This window comes from Phoca vitulina, unplaced genomic scaffold (assembly GCF_004348235.1).
Source record: "Phoca vitulina isolate PV1807 unplaced genomic scaffold, GSC_HSeal_1.0 scaffold12, whole genome shotgun sequence".
Taxonomy (NCBI): Eukaryota; Metazoa; Chordata; class Mammalia; order Carnivora; family Phocidae; genus Phoca; species Phoca vitulina.
The window spans coordinates 5,633,141-5,652,030 of record NW_022589715.1 but is presented as its reverse complement, the minus strand read 5'-3'; the positions used below and the strand labels follow the sequence as shown (position 1 = coordinate 5,652,030).

General features: G+C 40.6%; 1 protein-coding gene across 4 annotated transcripts in view; it reads left to right on the top strand.

Moving 5' to 3' along the window:
- The window catches only part of DHX57 (DExH-box helicase 57), a 58,200-nt gene that overhangs the window by 29,111 nt on the left and 10,199 nt on the right, over positions 1 to 18,890 (top strand). For all 4 annotated transcript variants that reach the window (XM_032410342.1, XM_032410343.1, XM_032410344.1 and 1 more), the window contains 10 exons: positions 253 to 458; positions 4,397 to 4,513; positions 8,592 to 8,688; positions 9,691 to 9,864; positions 10,490 to 10,690; positions 11,900 to 12,176; positions 14,440 to 14,535; positions 14,844 to 14,927; positions 17,387 to 17,521; positions 18,404 to 18,478. In XM_032410342.1, the coding sequence (XP_032266233.1) occupies positions 253 to 458; positions 4,397 to 4,513; positions 8,592 to 8,688; positions 9,691 to 9,864; positions 10,490 to 10,690; positions 11,900 to 12,176; positions 14,440 to 14,535; positions 14,844 to 14,927; positions 17,387 to 17,521; positions 18,404 to 18,478 (1,462 nt within the window). The remainder of the gene's footprint in view (positions 1 to 252; positions 459 to 4,396; positions 4,514 to 8,591; positions 8,689 to 9,690; positions 9,865 to 10,489; positions 10,691 to 11,899; positions 12,177 to 14,439; positions 14,536 to 14,843; positions 14,928 to 17,386; positions 17,522 to 18,403; positions 18,479 to 18,890) is intronic.

Below are 18,890 nucleotides of genomic sequence, written 5' to 3'. Positions count from 1 at the left end.
TTCTCTCACTTTCAAACTCAGACTCACTGCCTCCAGAATGATCTTGAGACAGAAGCAAAAGCATTCCAGTGTGTTCCCTCCCAGAAATAGGGTCTAGCCAGCAGAACCCTGGACTGGTGGAAGAGTAGCACACGAATTGGGCAGAAGCAGAGCAACGTTCTTCAGAATGAGCATATAAATCGGTGAAAATTTTCATTTCTCGCCAACAGACCCACATACACACAGACCCATTCCTTTGTCTTCCTTCCTCAGGTATGTGTTACAGGACGGGAGCCCATATATGCGCTCCATGAAGCAGATGACAAAGGAGAAGCTGAAAGCAAGGCGCAGCAGAACTGCATTTGAAGAAGTAGAGGAAGACCTGAGGCTCTCTCTTCACCTCCAGCCCCAGGATTCTGTCAAAGATGCAGTGCCAGATCAACAGTTAGATTTCAAGCAGCTCCTGGCCCGCTATAAAGGTAACGCGTTTCCTGGGGGAATATTACAGTTATGCCAAAGATAACCAGTGATCCAGAGGAAGAAAAACATGGCTCTTGTCTCATAGCTACATTGTCTTAATTCATCCCAACAACCTTTGACTTAGAAGAATAGCAGTTCCAAAAAAAAAAAAAAGAAGAAAAATAGCAGTTCCAACACATATTAGATGTAATTGTTACTGTATTTACCAGTAGGTTTTTTTATTATAAAAGATGTGTTTATTATAGAAAAATTGGGAAATAGTGAAATATAAATATATTCTTCACTATTTTATAACTTTTTATTTTGATATGATTGCAAATTCAAAATTAAAGTTGGCAGGACTACACAATGAACTCTCCTATATCCTTTACCCCAATTCACCAATTATTAATATTTTGCTTCATTTGCTTTATCATTATTTGCTCTGCGCATGTATATATTTCTTTCCTGAACCTTTTGAGTAAGTTGCAGATATGATGTCCCCTAATCCCTGATATTTTAATATGCATTTCTTAAAAGCATAAACACCAGACATGATCAAAATGAAGATATTTAACTGATATAATACTATTATTTGATCCATAGTCAATATTCTAACTTTGCCAATTATCTAAAAAATGTTCTTTTTTTTTAAAGGCTAACCACACCTTTTTTTTTTTTTAGATTTTATTTATCTGACAGAGAGAGAGACAGCGAGAGAGGGAACACAAGCAGGGGGAGTGGGAGAGGGAGAAGCAAGCTTCCCACCGAGCAGGGAGCCCAATGCGGGGCTCGATCCCAGGACCCCACGATCATGACCCGAGCCGAAGGCAGATGCTTAATGACTGAGCCACCCAGGCACCCCTAAAAAATGTTCTTTATTGCTATTTTTTTCTAGTCCAGAATCCAACCCACAATTACATATTGCATTCGTTGTTATGTGTCTTTAGTTTCTTTTGATCTGGAAAAACTCGCCAGCCTGTATTTTTCTTTTAAGATCTTGACATTTTTTGGAGTTTGGGCCAGTTATTTCGTAGAATGTCCCTCCATTTGGTTTTGTCTAATGTTTCCCCAGGATTAAATTTAGGTTAGAAAACCTAACCTTTTGGGTTTCATTTTTGGTTAGAAAACCACAGAAACAATTTTGAGTCCTTCTCGGTACATCATATCAGGAGGCATAGGATGTTGGTTTGTCCCATTATTGGCGGTGTTATTTTTGATCACTTGGTTAGGGTGATGTCGGCTAGGTGTCTCCCCTGTGTGGTTACTGTTTGTTCCCTTTATAGTTAATAAGTCATTTGTGGAGAGATATTTGAGACTATTTAAATATCCTATAATATCCTCAAAATTTTATCCACTAGTTTTAGCATTACTCATGGGCTTTTCAAATAACATCTTTTGTGGCGCCACCCTGTGCTGAGCATTTTTATATATGTTGTTAGGTGCTCCCTCCTCCTGTGCCAGACCCCACCTAACTGTTCTTTGTTCCTAGATAGTCTTCTATACAGATAAGCTGGGCTGAGCACATAGAAACCCCAAGGGTACTACTTCTGCTTTCTTCCCTAAAGCCTACACCAGAGACAGGTCTCAGCTGCCCTTCCTGCTCTCTTCCCTGGACTGCCACCACCCCCCCCTTAGCCTTTTGGGGGGGAAAAAAAAGGTATTTACCTTTCAAGGAGTAAGAGCCTCTAATTCCCTGTTACTGCTTCTATGGGAGGAGAGACAAGTGAGTTTTCCTTTTTCTCCTTCCTCTGAAGACTATATTCCCAGTCCTGCATGGGCAATGGTAATCATCCAGGAATTAAGGTATTAGCTAGCATTCTGCTGTTTAGGAAGGTATGCATAGCTCCTAAACATTATTTCACTTAACCTTCCCAACATCCTGAGAAGTAAGGTTGAGAGCATAAACTTGCATCAGATAGACTTGGGCTCAACTTGCTCACTCACTCAGAGTTCCTTGAGCAAGTTCCTTGTCCTCTCCATACCTGTTTCCTTAGCAATAAAATGGAGTTGTTTAGGGAATTAAATGAGATAATACAAATCCATAGCACAGTGCCCAGCTAGTGAGTGCACATTTGTAATTCTAATTAAACTATGTCTGAGTCAAAAGTTTGTGTTCTTTCTGTACATCACACCAGCTGATAATTCCCATTTCCTTATTCTATTAAATTATTTCAGAAATTTCAGAATTTTCTTTAAAAATTATGACTGGGGGTGCCAGTGTTAAGCGTCTGCCTTTGGCTCAGGTCATGATCCCAGAGTCCTGGGATCGAGCCCCGCATCGGGCTCCCCGCTCCGCAGGAAGCCTGCTTCTCTCTCTCCCGCTCCCCCTGCTTGTGTTCCCTCTCTTGCTATCTCTCTCTCTCTGTCAAATAAATAAATAAAATCCTTTTAAAAAATAAAAATTATGACTGGATGGGGCGCCTAAGCATCCAACCCTTGATTTTAGTTCAAGTCATGATCTCAGGGTTGTGAGATTGAGTTTCATGCCGGGTTCTACACTCAGCGTGGAGGCTGCTTGAGATTCTCCTTCCCTCTCCCTCTGTCCCTCCCCCCACTTGTGCTGTCTATCTCTCTCTAAAATAAATAAATAAAATCTTTTTTAAAATAAATAAAAATTATGCCTGGATCGAAACCAGGCCTTTCTAATTTCAAGCACACAGGTTACCAAAGTTCAGAAAGCACTTCTGAGAACTTCTTTCTGAAGGAGGTGGATGGAAGATTTGTGGTCAAGAAACCCGGGTCTGCCAGTAGCTTCTGTCTGGTAGTGGGCAGACCGCTCCCTGTACCAAGAAAAGACCGGGGCTGGTTGATCTCAAGGCTCTCTCCTCAGAAAATTAAATAATGTTTCTGAGCTCAATTTTTAAAACTTTTTCTAGTTAAATAATAATAATAGTCAGTCCTTTTAAGTGTATAATTGATTAGCAAAAACTGCCAAACTATTAAAAGTTTTTAAAAAATTACATTCACTCTCCTTTTTTGTGTTAGCTAATCCTTCTCCTTTTTGAAAAGTCTGCTTTTTGGAATCTTGACATATAAAAATGATTCCTTCTCTGCCCTCCACACCCAACCACATCCTTTCTTTTCATGTTTGACCAACATAGGGTTTACACTGCCAGAACAACATTGTTTAAAACTGCTTTTGCCCCTCTTCAAACTTCAGCATAATATAGGAAGCTTCCCTTCCTTCATATCACCTGCAGCTATTTTGTTCCAGTTAGACTATTCAGGGCGATGGGCTATTAAGAGGACCTGAGAAGAAAGGCCAGCGGTCTTTGGAGAGTTAGTCTCCCCAAGAATATGCTATTTGTTTTGAAAAGAGCTCAAGCACACAGTATAGCCCAAAGAACTGTATCTGTCACTAGGCCTCAGATAAATTAAAAGGGGACTGGAGACCTTAACCTGAAAGTCTGTGACTAGAATTCAGGGGTTGTTGGTGAAGCCATTAAAATCACATGTATTTTTCAGGGAAGATCCAGAACTTTTGTCCTTTTCTCAAAGGAACCTAAAGGTTAAAAGTCACTGTCGTGAAGATGTTGGTAAAAGCTGTGGTCTCTGTTGATTTCCCTGGATCACTGTTACCTGGACTTCCATCTGATCTGACTCATGACTTGATTGAATCTGGAAGGGCTTTCTAAAGTGTATTTGACTTTGAATTTTGTTTCTAGGATTTAAATTGTCAATAAATGTGTGATGGAGAAAAGAGGGGAAGGAAGAAAGAAAAACGTGGTCAATCTGGGCCTTTCCAGCAGGGTCAGGTGCCTGTTCTTTGAGTCATTGTTCAAGCAAAAAGTGCTCCTCGTAAACATGTATTTTCTGAGAGACTGAAAGAAAACGATTCATTTCGGTGCATAAATGTGAACATCTGTGTCATTAAATCAAGAGACTCACCTAGTTCACAGGCATCATTGTCTTTAATAAGGTATAATTATCCTTCTGATTTTTACCTTTCTTTCAGGGGTTAGCAAATCGGTCATCAAAACAATGTCCATCATGGATTTCGAAAAGGTGAATCTTGAATTAATAGAGGCCTTGTTAGAGTGGATTGTAGATGGAAAGCACTCCTACCCTCCAGGTAACCGCTTCTTGTCTTTGTTTGTAAGACGGCAAAAGGGAAGATAGCTCACTCACTGAGATAGAGTGGGTGCTGTGGGGGCAGCCTCCCTTCCTGGAACCCTTGCCCCCACCCTTACTTTTTCACCCCCAATTGCATATAAGGTTGCTTATTAGGCTTTTCAGGGGGAAATTTTACCTTTTACTTTTTGAGGTTCACCAACTCCTTTTTGTTCAGTACTCTTTTGTTTCCCACTGAGCAAAAAGATGTTAACAATACAAAGTCCAAAAGGAAGAAAGCTGAAAATAAGGCTTGGGTGATCCACATAGTAAACACTCAGCCCCAGGCTAAATGGGAGTCTGGTAATGAGTGTTTGAATCCCATGAAGACTCTGTACATGGAGGTCACAGGGCAGGAGGGTTAAAAGAACCGGCTTTGGCGTCTGATAAACTTCTAGCTCTGCTACTCAGGAACGTGTAGTCTTGGATAAAGTCCTTATCCTTGCTCTGCCTCAGTTTCCTTGTTTGTGAAATGAAGACAATCATAATTCCTCTGACATATAGCTATTTTTAGGATTAAAAGAAACCATATGTAGGGGGTGCCTGGCTGGCTCAGTCAGTGGAACATGTGACTCTTGATCTCAGGATTATGAGTTTGAGCCCCGTGTTGGGTGTAGAGATTACTTAAAAATAAAATCTTTTTGAAAAAGTAAGAAAGACATCAAAAACTAATGATGTATGGTGATTAACATAACATAATAATAAAAAAAATTAAAAAGTGAGAAAGAAACCATATGTAAAGCACTTAGCATAGTGCCTGGCATATGGTATCTACTACCCCTAATAATGGTAACATTATAATTATAACATACATCATCGTTATTATTGCTAAGATCACTGTTACTCCTGCTACTACTTTCCCCTTGCTGGCTGTCTTCCCATCCCAGTGGCCTTCTTAACCTCACTTGCAGTCCTTGATCCCCCAAGTCTTCTCATTACTGAATCCTTCCCATCACTCAGGTTTCTGTCAAATATCTTCTCTTCAGAGAAGTCTTCTCTGACCACCATATCTGTTTTCTCACCACCTACCCCTTTCTCTAGCATGATATCCAAAAGTGATTTTCATTTTCAATATAGCACTTCACAATATCCAGAATTATAGTTCTGCTTACTGACAGTTTCCTTCAATAGAATGCAAACTCCTTAAGAATAAGGATTTATCGTGCACCAGTGTGTTCCTCAGACCCTAGGACGGCACCTGGAATATTTAGGTACAGAGTAAATATTTGTCACATGAATAGATGCAGCCATTGTTGGGTGATCGTAAGTTGATCAAACAGTTCCATCCTGTGCTCACTACGCAGTGCTTTAGAGAAGTGGGAATGGCTGCCGTCCTCTGCATAGATGTAATCATCACGTGGTATTTTCTATAGAGCCGTATGAGCCGCATGAAAGGATTGAAGTTTGTTATGTCTCGGCAAGTAGTCAGTGTCGGCTAATGCATTATCACTGGGCTGAATGTCTTGTTTCATCCCAAAGGAAAAGATGATTGTTGAAAAACATCAGGCATGGCAGACAAAAAGAACTGTTAGAAAATTACGTGAATTCAGGGGCGCCTGGGTGGCTCAGTCGTTAAGCGTCTGCCTTCGGCTCAGGTCATGATCCCAGGGTCCTGGGATCGAGCCCCGCATCGGGCTCCCTGCTCCGCGGGAAGCCTGCTTCTCCCTCTCCCACTCCCCCTGCTTGTGTTCCCTCTCTCACTATGTCTCTCTCTGTCAAATAAATAAATAAAATCTTTAAAAAAAAAAAAAAAATTACGTGAATTCAGAGGGGGACTACCCTGCCCTAGGTGTGCGGGGTGGGTCGTGTGGGGTGGGTGTCTTTATGATAATCACCTGTGACCAACAAAAGACTAACCAGCCCGTAAAAAGGAATTAAGCCATTGAAGGTGTTATCAATAGAGATGTTAAAAGAATTTAAGTTCCCTGGTTAGCTTTCTATAAAAGACCAACCCTAAAGGCCCTCGTTGGCAACCCTGTCGCAACCCTGTCGGGACGCTCGCACTCTTGAGAGCTTTTTCTGTATCTTCACTTAATAAACTTCTATTCCTTTACTCACCAAAAAAAAAAAAGAAGAAAGAAAGAAAGAAAAGAAAAAGAAAATTACCTGAATTGGTAATTACCTGAATTCAAGACAGAGTAAATATAGTGAGTAGGGACTCTGATAGATTTGTGAATACTAAAGATATTCCTGATATAGGGGCGCCTGGCTGGCTCAGTCGGTAAAGCTTGTGACTCTTGATCTCAGTGTTGTGATCAAGCCCCAGGTTGGGTGTAGAGTTTACTAACATAATAATAAAAAAAATAAAATAAAATAAAAAAAAAGAAACCTGAAAAAAAAAAAAGTATTCCCAATACAGCTGGCCAAGCTGTGAGGGCAGAGCAGATCAGGAGGCACATAAAAATATAGACAGGGGTGCCTGGGTGGCTCAGTCGTTGAGCGTCTGCCTTTGGCTTAGGTCATGATCCCAGGGTCCTGGGATTGAGCCCTGCATCGGGCTCCCCGCTCAGCGGGGAGCCTGCTTCTCCCTCTCCCACTCCCCCTGCTTGTGTTCCCTCTCTCGCTGTGTCTCTGTCAAATAAATAAATAAAATCTTTAAAAAAAAAAAATAGACAAAAAAATTTTTCCCATCCATATGTTTATCACTCTTTTTTTTTTTAAACATTTGATTTATTTATGGGGTGCCTGGGTGGCACAGTCAGTTAAACAACTGACTCTTCGTTTCGGCTCAGGTCGTGATGTCAGGGTTGTGACATGGAGCATCTCCAGTAAATAAATAAAATCTTAAAAAAAAAGATTTATTTATTTATTTTAAAGAGAGAGCATGGGGAAGATGGGGGTTGGACAGAGGGAGAGGGAGAGAGAAACTTAAGCAGACTCCCCGCTGAGCACGGAGCCTATTGAGGGGCTCGAGATCACAACCCTGAGATCATGACCTGAGCCAATTTTACCACTCTTAAATTTTGTGGTATTTTAGTAGAGAGGAACATGGAACGTGTAATGGAAAGAGCATGGGTTTGGTGCCCGAAACCTTAGGTTTGTGTCAGGCCCCACTCTTAACTAACACTGTCGCCTGGCCAAGTTACTGAGTCACTTTGAAAGTACTAATAACCTTAATGGGTGGTTGTGAGGATCAAATGAGATAGTGTATGTAAACATGCTTTGTATACTATGAAGTGTTGAAACTAACCCTCAAAGATATCTTTTGCCTCCTTCGGGGTTCCATTTTTGTAATAATTTAGTTTCCTTATTTACTTCGTTGGGAGAATAACTGTGATAAATAATAGGTCCTGTGTTCCTTGTGGGCAGATCTTCGGTTTATATTTCACTGTACCTAGCACAGAGCTGACATAGGCACCCAATAAATATTTGTGGGATTAAAGGAGGGGCTAGTGAAGATAGTGTCAATTTCCTCTCGGGATAAAGCACAAAAGAAGGTGACTTGCTGAGTGCCCACTCTTGCCACAGAAATATTCTATTTTTAGTTATCACTGTTTATTTTCTTTAATGTAAAATTTAAAAGCCCATAAACTGTTAATATGTCATGGTTAGTTAATGTGCTGCCTCTCCACCATATATCTGAATTTAGATTTTCAGGTTGGCCAGCCAATTGTATTTTCTTTTTCTCATTTCTAGTGAAATGTTTATGGATTTTATTTACTAATAGAAGAGTCTTCCTGTCTTACAAGATTAGCAGGATAACTCCTCCTAGAAAAACAATGTCAGTGCCCAGTGCACAGTAGAAGTATGTTTAAAGAGCTTTGGTAATGATTCTTGTATAACTTAAGGTATTATATTTTTCTACACTTCAGTTTTTCCTCTTGTGGAAAGATAATAATACCCCATTCATTTTGGAGTTAAGTCAGAAAATGTATGAAAAACACTGCTATCCATTTAAGTCCCTGGGGACTTTACAAAGAAAATTGGCAGTGGGAAAAAATCTCAGATTATTACATTTTTAAAAATTTAAAATAGCTCTATAGTCCATATTAGTTTTTCCTTTTTTGCATCTATCACATTGATTCTTTTTATGTACCCAGGTGCTATACTTGTATTTTTACCGGGACTAGCAGAAATCAAAATGCTATATGAACAGCTACAATCTAATTCTCTTTTCAACAACAGACGCAGTCATCGGTAAGTTAATTGCTTTCCATATCCTTAACCATCTGTTGCGGGTACATGCAAAGATGACTAACCAGAATGGTCTCTGACAGCCATCACCCTCTTTAGACCCTGGTTTCACTCCTCAAGAATATGTTTGTGCATGCCAGCTGGAAGGAGACAGACCTATTTGTTCCAGGGAAGCAATCATTCCCATTTCATTAAATAAAAATATTTCTCTTCACTTAGCATAGTGACTCAGCAAAATTGCCTGTGATTTCAGTTGCCACGTAGGGGGCATGGGAGAAGCCAGTGTGAGTAACAACAAAGAAATGCTGCCATTTGGGGCGCCTGGGTGGCTCAGTCATTAAGCGTCTGCCTTCGGCTCAGGTCATGATCCCAGGATCCTGGGATCGAGCCCCGCATCGGGCTCCCTGCTCAGTGAAGGGTCTGTTTCTCCCTCTCCCGCTGCCTGCCTCTCTGCCTACTTGTGTTCTCTGTCTCTCTGTCAAATAAATAAATAAAATCTTTAAAAAAAAAAAAAGAAAAGAAATGCTGCCATTTGAGAAAAAAGTAATTTGTTACAGTTTCTTTTCCAGTAGCAAGACGTGTGTTTTCATACCCAAGGGGACAAGTCCTGAAGGGTTGAACGCTCCCTAGAAATACAAGAACGAAGCATCTGAGCATACATCACTGCCTCTTATTCTCTGGATTTAAAGACAGAGGAAAAACGATTCTCTACTGTTAGTGTGCTCTAGGCTTGTTACTTGTAGAATAGCAACTATAGTCCTTCTTGATCATTTACTACTGAGTTACCCTCCAGTTTTTCCCAAGGTGGTGCGAGGTTTCTAGTTCATAGAACTGAGTGCCTGTTTTGTAAGGCTTGGAAGGAACCTTCCCATTTAGAAGGGCAGATTGTAGAGAAGCTGCTGATACTTGGAGTCCTGTTGCTGATTTTAATAGAAATTCACCCACCATGAATCCAATTTCAGCCTTTAGTGCTAGGACACTAAATGTGCTTCTCTTTCCTTTCAGATGTGTGGTTCACCCACTTCATTCGTCTTTATCCAGTGAAGAGCAGCAGGCGGTGTTTGTAAAACCCCCTGTGGGTGTAACAAAGATTATAATTTCCACCAACATTGCTGAGACATCCATAACCATCGACGATGTTGTCTATGTCATTGATTCTGGGAAAATGAAAGAGAAGAGGTATTCTCCTTTGGCACAGTAGAGGAGGGTTAAAGATGCCTCAGTGAGAGTGACATGTCAATGACGATGCTCTTGAGCGACACGCATTGCCGTTTGAAAAATGTTTTAGGAAAACTACGTGGGTATATATGAGTGATTCTGTACCGGGGCCCTAGTCTCAAAGTCAAACGGTGGTGGAAAGTTTTCAGGTTTTACCTTGGAAGTAATTATTTTTCCTCTCTTTTTTCCATACGCTTTACATGTGCTTGAGTGAAAAAGAGGTGATCTGGGTGGTGATGGATGTGTTCATTAGTTTGATTGCGGTAATCATTTCACAGTGTACGCATATATCAAAACATCACATTGTACACCTTAAGTATATAGTTTTTATTTGTCAAATAAATACAAAAAAAGAAAAAGAAAAAACGAAAAGGTCGCATAAAGGAACTGTATGTAGTTCACCAACATTTGATGCCACTGAAATTCACGCTGTGTGCTCCCACCGCAGACTGAACTACCCGAGAACACACAGGACACTTGTCCTTCAGTGGAAGTAAGGTCGTGCATCTGTTCTGTCCATGCTAAGCAGGGTCTTAGCCATGTTTTTATAAAATAATTCCTTTTTCCATTTTCTTTTTCTCTGTAGATACGACGCCAGCAAAGGGATGGAGAGCCTAGAGGATACTTTTGTCTCTCAAGCCAACGCTCTGCAGAGAAAGGGTCGAGCGGGCCGGGTTGCCTCTGGGGTCTGCTTCCACTTATTCACCAGCCATCACTTCAATCACCAGCTGTTAAAGCAGCAGCTGCCAGAGATCCAAAGAGTGCCGTTGGAACAGCTGTGTCTGAGGTACACCTTGATCTTTGTGTTCTGGCTTCCGGAAGGTCTACATGTTTCTCACCCGAAGTCCCGTGGGTTCTTCTTCTTAGTAGGAGACATTTTGCTGAGAGTGGACATGGATGAATTCACTCATTTGCAAAGGAAGAGCTCTTCAGTGTTGCCTTTACCATTCGTTTTAACTTTCTGCACATGAAGATCTCTTACATTGCAAAGAATGGCCCTAAAATAGAGCTTAAGAATACATTTGTAACTCAGGAAAGTAATCTAACTTATCAAGAAATTTCTGCTACACCAATTGTGTGTAATATTGGCAACACCATATTAAATCATAAAAGGCAAAAAGATCTACAGCCTCATTATCAGAGCAAAGTGAACAAAAACAACTTGAGAAACACCCTTATTTACCTGATGAACAAAAAAGAACAAATTTCATAAAATAGGATTTAATGAATGAATGATTGAACTCAATGTTATTGAAGCTGGGCAACCTTTGGTTCAACCTTTCTGAAAATGTGGTTGGCATTAGTAAGAACCCATGCCCTCTGACCCAGTCACTGCTTTGAGGGAGTATGCCCATAAAATAATAACCCAAAGCAAAAAGTCACTAGTACAAAGAAGTTATAGCTCTCCTTTTATCCAGCAGGTATATTTTGAAAGCCTTCCATTTGCCAGGGGTTGAGCTAAGCACTAGAGATAGGATACAAGACTCAGGCCCTGCTTTTAAGTGTCCACAGTCAGGTCTTAAGAAGTTGGGCAAGCAGTTGCTTTGAACTAAGGTAGTAACAGTGCAAATGAAGAGGAGCGGAGAGATCTGAGAAAGTTTTGGAAGTTGAATGACCCATGAGGGAGGATGAGAGAGGGGAAAATGTAATTACATGGTACATACGATTTAAAAACAGTTCAGGGGCACCTGGGTGGCTTAGTCGGTTGGGTGTCCAACTCTTGATTTCGGCTCAGGTCATGATCTCGGGGTGGGAAGATCGAGCCCCACTTTGGGCTCTATGCTCAGCTCAGAGTCTGCTTAAGATTCTCTCTCTCCCTCTTCTGCTGCCCCTCCCCCCCCAAAAGAAAAAGAAAATGTATTTAGCATTGTCTGGCTTATGAAAGCGTATGTCTGGGAAATTACCAACTATTTTCATTCAAGAAAGAAGCTTACTCCTCTGTGTCATCTCTCCAGAAATAAAATGGACAAATTACTATTTTGTTTTCTTTTTGTAGAATTAAAATTTTAGAGATGTTTAGCACTCACAATCTCCAGTCTGTATTCTCTCGGCTCATTGAGCCGCCACACACTGACTCTCTCCGTGCCTCAAAAATACGATTACGAGACTTAGGAGCGTTAACTCCAGATGAAAAGCTGACCCCCCTAGGGTATCACTTGGCCTCTCTGCCCGTGGATGTGAGAATCGGCAAACTGATGCTGTTTGGGTCTATCTTCCGCTGTCTGGATCCTGCCCTCACCATTGCTGCCAGTTTGGCTTTTAAGTCTCCTTTTGTAAGTAAACAACATTCATCTAAACTGGAGTCCAGAGGTCTCTGAGGGGACCATGGGGGGATTCAGGGTTATGTGAGCCTGCCCACACATTTTCTTATGAGGATGATAGATGGGAAGTCTTAGGTCGCAATGTCTATAACTTTTGTCTGATCCTCAAAGAAATCCATGCCTCAAATAAAGATTAAGAACTGAAGATCCAACTTATTGAAATAACCTAAATGTGCTTTTTATTGTATCTGCTCCACCATGCTCATTAAAGAAAAATCAGAAAATGCAAGCAAGCAAAAGTGCCCCAGCATGATTTTAACAGGCAGTAAATACATTGGACCACTTTTTTTTAACAGCTTTATTGAAATATAATTCGCCCATTTAAATTGTACATTCAGTAATTTTATGTGGTCCTCATCATGGTCAGTTTTAGAACATTTCTATGACCTCATTAAGAAACCCCTTAGCAGTCACTCCCCTTATCCCCTCTAATTCCTCATCCACCACAGCCCTAGGCAACCACCAGTTTGCTTTCTGTCTTCATAGATTTACCTCTTCCAGACATTTCACATTAAGGAAATAATATAATATATGGTCTTTTGTGACTGGCTTCTTCACTTAGCATAATGCTTTTAAGGTGCATCTATGTTACAGCATAGTAACAGGTAACATATGCACTATAACATAGTAACAGATCAGTACTCTGTTCCTTTGCCAAATAATATCCTTTGTGTGGACGTACCACATTTTGTTTATCCATTCAGCACTGGATGGACATTTGGGATTGTTTCCACCTTTGCTGGTAAACATTCATGTACAAGTTTTTATGTAGACATATGTTTTCATTTGTCTTGGGTATATACCTAGGAGTAAAATTACTGGATCAAATAGTAACTCTATATTTAACTTTCTGAGGAACTTCCAGTTCTTTTTCCAGAGTAGCTGCACATTACATTCTGCCAACCTTTTATCAGGGTTGCAATTTCTCCCCATCTTCACCAACACTTGTTATTATCTGACTTTTTTATTATAATCATCCTAGGGGGTGTGAATTTGTAGTTTCGACTTGTGTTTCTCTGATGGCTAATGATAGTAAACACCTTTTCATTTGCTTATTTCCCATTTGTATATCTTCTTTCAAGAAATGTCTATTCAGATCCTTTGCCCATTTTTTAATTGGGTTATTCATCTTTTAATATTGATTTGTAAGAGTTGTTTATATATTCTGGATACAGGTCCCTTATGAGAAATATGATCTGCAAATATTTTCTCCCATTCTCTGGGTTACCTTTTTCACTTTCTTGATATGTCCTTTGAAACACTAAAGTTTTTAATTTTGATGAAGTCCAGTTTATCCAGTTTTTGTTCCTTGAGCTTCCATTGTCATAGTTAAGAATCCTAAAAACAAAAAAAAAGACCCCATTGCCAAAATGGCTGAAGGGGAGTGGAAGATACAGGCTTCCAGTTATAGAATGAATAACTCATGGGAATAAAAGGCACAGCATAAAGAATATAGTCAGCAATATTGTAATAGTGTTGTATGATGACAGATGGTAGCTACCCTTGTGAGCATAGCATAATGTATCAATTACTGACTTGTCAAATCGCTATGTTGTATACCTGAAACTAACGTAACATTGTGTGTCAACTACACTCAAAAAAAATCCATTGCCAGATCCAAAGTTAATGAAGCTTTATTCCATTTATCTCTATGTTTTTTCTAAGTTTTATAGTTTTATTTTTATTTATTTTTTAGTGGGGGTGGGGTAAGGGGCAGAGGGAGAGGGAGTTATCTTAAGCAGACTCCACGCTCAGCCTGGAGCCCGACGTGGGGCTCGATCTCACTACCCTGAGATCATGACCTGAGCTGAAATCAAGAGTCAGACACCCAACCACCTGAGCCACCCAGGCGCCCCATAAGAGTTTTATAGTTTTTGCTCTTACATTAAGGTCTTTGGTCTATTTTGAGTTAATTTTTGTAAATGGCATGAGGTAAGAGTCCAACTTCATTCTTTTGCATATGACTATTCAGTTGTCCCAGTACTATTTGTTGAAAAGACTGTTCTTTCACCATTGAATGGTCTTGGCATTCTTGTCAAAAATCATGGGGCCCCTGGCTGGCTCAGTCCGTGGAGCATGCAACTCTTGATCTCAGGGTTGTAAGTTCGAACCCCACATTGGGTATAGAGATTATTTAAAAATAAAATCTTGAAGGAAAAAAAAGAAAGAAACCTCAGGTAAAATGTGTCCTTCAAACCTGGTTTTCCTCATTTAGGTATCTCCCTGGGATAAAAAAGAGGAAGCTAACCAGAAAAAGCTAGAATTTGCATTTGCAAACAGCGACTATCTGGCTCTTCTACGAGCATATAAGGTAAGTATATAACTTAATAGCTGAGGTATATATATATATATATATTTTTAAAGATTTTTATTTATTCATTTGACAGAGAGAGACACAGCGAGAGAGGGAACACAAGCAGGGGGAGGGGGAGAGGGAGAAGCAGGCCTCCCACAGAGCAGGGAGCCTGATGCGGGGCTCGATCCCAGGACCCTGGGATCATGACCTGAGCCGAAGGCAGACGCTTAACGACTGAGCCACCCAGGCGCCCCAATAGCTGAGGTATATTAACGGAATTGGCACGAAAGAGTAAGTTCACTTTTATTTTCTCCAAAATTTAGGGATGGCAGCTAAGTACGAAAGAAGGAATGCGTGCAAGTTACAATTACTGCAGACAGAACTTCTTGTCTGGAAGAGTTCTTCAGGTGAGTTGTTTCTGTGGCAGTTTGTTTTCATTCATTTTTCTATTGTAGCCACACACCAGAGGGTGTTGCAACTTTGTCTCCCTTGTCCTGCCTCACATTAAAAGTATCATTTCTGAAATATGCTTGGCTTTATCCGCTGTGTAAAACACACTCCTGTTTTACATCCTCTGACATGAGGCCTTCTGCACTGAACCTTTCAACTGACCCACTTTTCCTCTTTTCAATGAATCTGTGTTTACTTATGTGGAGGATAGGAGAATACGACACTGTGAAGATTACTGCTTACCGGAAGTCAGTTTTTTCAGGAATTCTACCAGGCGTTCTTAACCTGGATCCATAAACCCCTGAAATTATATGCAAAATCAGATGCTTATACATATGTGCTTTATTGTGGAGAGAGGGACCATAGCTTTCATCATATTCTCAGAGCAGTCTGTGACCATCGCCAAGCTCCTTACCTTCTCCACAAAAGCAGAGAATGAGTCCTGAACCAGGTTTTGTTCATTTTCCTTATGTCCATCAGAGGCTGAGATGTGTCAATAATGAGTGTACAAGAAAGAGAAGGTTTCTTATCTTCTGGGCCATAGTGGAGAGGGCTCTGTCCTCCGTTGGGACAGTGTTGTTGGCACCTTTCCACGGTGGTAGGAGAAGCCAGAGTAATGGCGGTACACAGCTTTGTAAAGCATCTGTTTTACTCAGAGATTTTCAGGCTGGGGAAAGGGAAGGACTTTGCTTTCCTATTAAAAGATGTCCTAGAATAGAACACAAAATTAATGTCCTTAGTGCTTACCCCTACCTGACATTTATTTATTTATCTCTCTATCCCACAAGCTCCCTCAGAGCCGAGACCTTACCGTGTTGTTCGACAGTGTATCCCCAGTGCCAGGAACGGTGCTTAGCACACAGCTGACGCTCAGTAAAGATTCACTGAAGAAACGCAGAAGTGAATGAATTGGTTATTTAAAATGAGGGGCGCCTGGGTGGCTCAGTCGGTTAAGCGTCTGCCTTTGGCTCAGGTCATGATCCCGGGGTCCTGGGATCAAGCCCCGCATCGGGCTCCCTGCTCCTTGGGAAGCCTGCTTCTCCCTCTCCCACTCCCCCTGCTTGTGTTCCCTCTCTCGCTGTGTCTCTCTCTGTCAAATAAATAAATAAAATCTTTTAAAAATAAATAAATAAAAAATAAAACGAAGTAAGAGAGTTCAGAAGCATCCCACTATTGGCCTTCATTCTCCTCTGCCGTGAGGTGTACTACAGCGAGGCATCGTGAGAGGACACGGGCTCAAGCTTTGTTCTAAGGACACCAAAAGCAGTAATTTTCAATCTTGGCTGCACATTAGATTCACCTGAGGAGGCTTAACAAAATAAATGAATAAAAATGCCCAGGTTCCACCCCAGGCCAGTTACATCTGTTTATTGTCGTTGGGTGCACCAAGGGATTCTAGTATGCAGCCAGGGTTGAGAACCACTGGTCTGAAGGGTATGTTATATGGAAGGTGCAGTTGTAGATATGTCCTCAAGTCATTAATATTTAAGTGTAAAGTGATATTTCTTTCAGATTACATTTCTTATGAATGTTCAGGATGTATGTACATTTTGCCATGATCTGGAAGGTCCATCAGAGTTTCCTCTTCTCACTAAAGATATTAAGATTTATTAAGATATCAGTTAAAACCTTGCATGATAGAGAAGTCCTAGCTGTATTTTGCCAGGTTATCCATGTGTACGTGAGACATTTCAAGAAAATACTTAAGCTGTCATCAGGAGACAGGGTAGTATTGCTTGGCTCTCAGTTCTTTGACTGTCCTTACCTCCTTCCCTATCATCTGATACCCTCTATTTGAACAGTGGCCAGAAGAGAAGGAGGTCTGTTCTTTTCTTTCTCACACTTGTGCTCAGCTACACAAAGGGGTGTCTAAATCTAAACCACTTAATAAGGTCCTTATTCCTAGGAAAAGATGTGAGCCAGAGAGATCACAAGGTACTAGAAAGTAAGTTCTGAGCTGGGTGTTCTGCATCCATTGAGAGAGAACACTAACCACTCTGGGCTCCAGTGAGGAACTAAGGGGACCAGAGCAGAAATGTAAGTAGGGAAAACTAGACAATGTCACAGCACCTTGAATGGGGGTCCAAAGTAAACTGTATTTTTTGCTGTCCTAAGAATTGCCGGTAAAGTCAGACCTACCCCAATTCCGATGAATGTGTTTTTAAAAACTGTGATTTAGAGTTAAATAAATGATCCTCAGGTTTTCCGAAATTGGTTGAATTTCTGTGTAACTCTTTCACTCTGTCTGCTGGTTTGTCAAAGTAAAAAGTGCCCTTCTGGAAATGACCAGACAAGACAATCTTCATACCTGTCTGATGACCCATAGGAGCCTCACTACTATCCACTGAAGTAAAGACTCTGCACTTCTTTGACTTGCTGCTGCCTAGCCTTAAAGAATTTTTTCCATTTCTTTCAGGAAATGGCCAGCCTCAAACGACAATTCACTGAACTGTTATCAGATATAGGCTTTGTAAAGGAGGGACTCAGAGCAAGGGAAATTGAGAAAAGGGCCCAAGGAGGAGATGGTATCTTGGACGCCACAGGAGAAGAGGTAAAGAATGTGTAGTTAGTTCTTTTATTTCTCTTTAATTAGCACATGGGTAGTATATTAACTCACTTAATTTTTTACTTAAGCCCACTGAGAAGTGGGCTTAGTGAAATTCTTGATTTTCTTTCCACAAATAAGTGTCAGGAAACACTCCTAAAAACAGAAGGGTTTTTCTGTTAATTGTTGCTACTATTGTTTTTTTTTTTTAATTTCACACCAGTTCTTTTTTTTTTTTTTTTTTAAGATTTATTTATTTATTTGAGAGAGAGAGAGCACAAGCGGGAGGGGCAGAGGGAGAGGGAGAGAGCAACTCAGGGCTTGATCTCACCACCCTGAGATCACGACCTGAGCTGAAACCAAGAGTCGGATGCTTAACCAACTGCTGCACCCAGGCGTCCCCAAACCGGTTCTTGATAAGCTTATGAGAGGTGAAATAGATGTTTCAATAATGTCTTCTTAAATCACACCAGCCTTTTTCCAACCAAGAATAGTTTTTTTTATATGACCAAGGAAGAACGCTTCTTCAAGATGAACCTGATGCTTCTCTGTTCTCAGTGCAGTTAGTACTTTCTGCAGATCATGAGCATCTCATGAGCAAGAATCTCTGTCCACTGATCCTTAGGAACACTGGCTTTGTAACTGCTTTGCAGAGACCCAGAGTTACTGTGGGCTTCTTGGAATGGGTCCTATGTGAATATGGTCTGGTAGACTTATTTTTTACTTAGAAAGAAAGAATTTTTCTAGCAAAAAGATAGAAATTAGGTATTTTAATTTAGTTTTGTTTTGTTTTAAGATAGAAATCCAATGAAATATAATGGTAAATTCCAGGGTACAAACAGAAGTAGCCACATTACTTATAAGATCAATGCTGTCTTTCTCTCATAGGCAAACTCAAATGCTGAGAACCCCAAGCTGATATCAGCAATGCTGTGTGCTGCTCTTTATCCAAATGTAGTGCGGGTAACAAAATGTTTTTCCTAGTTCCTCCCACTTCTTGTTTGATCTGTAGCCAAGGGACATAAGTTAAGACATACACATTAATCATCTTAAAGAGATACATACAAAGACACACAGAGCCTTTTAAACTTTGTATACATTTCCAGTCCTTCAGTTCCCCAAATCTGTTCAGATAACATTGTTCAAGAACACATTTATTGTATAAAATGAGGTGCCTTTTTAATCCTTCTGACATGACATTCTAGAAATTTAAATGGACATAGATGTCACCCTGCCAGCTAACGTGTGCATAACCAGCCTTCTATATTAGATAGACGCTTGATTCTACTACAGTTTCCGTTACGGCCTCTGCTCTGGACTACAGTTAGGTAAGAACAAAATCAAACAAGCCAGGGCTCTGCCACGGGACCACCTG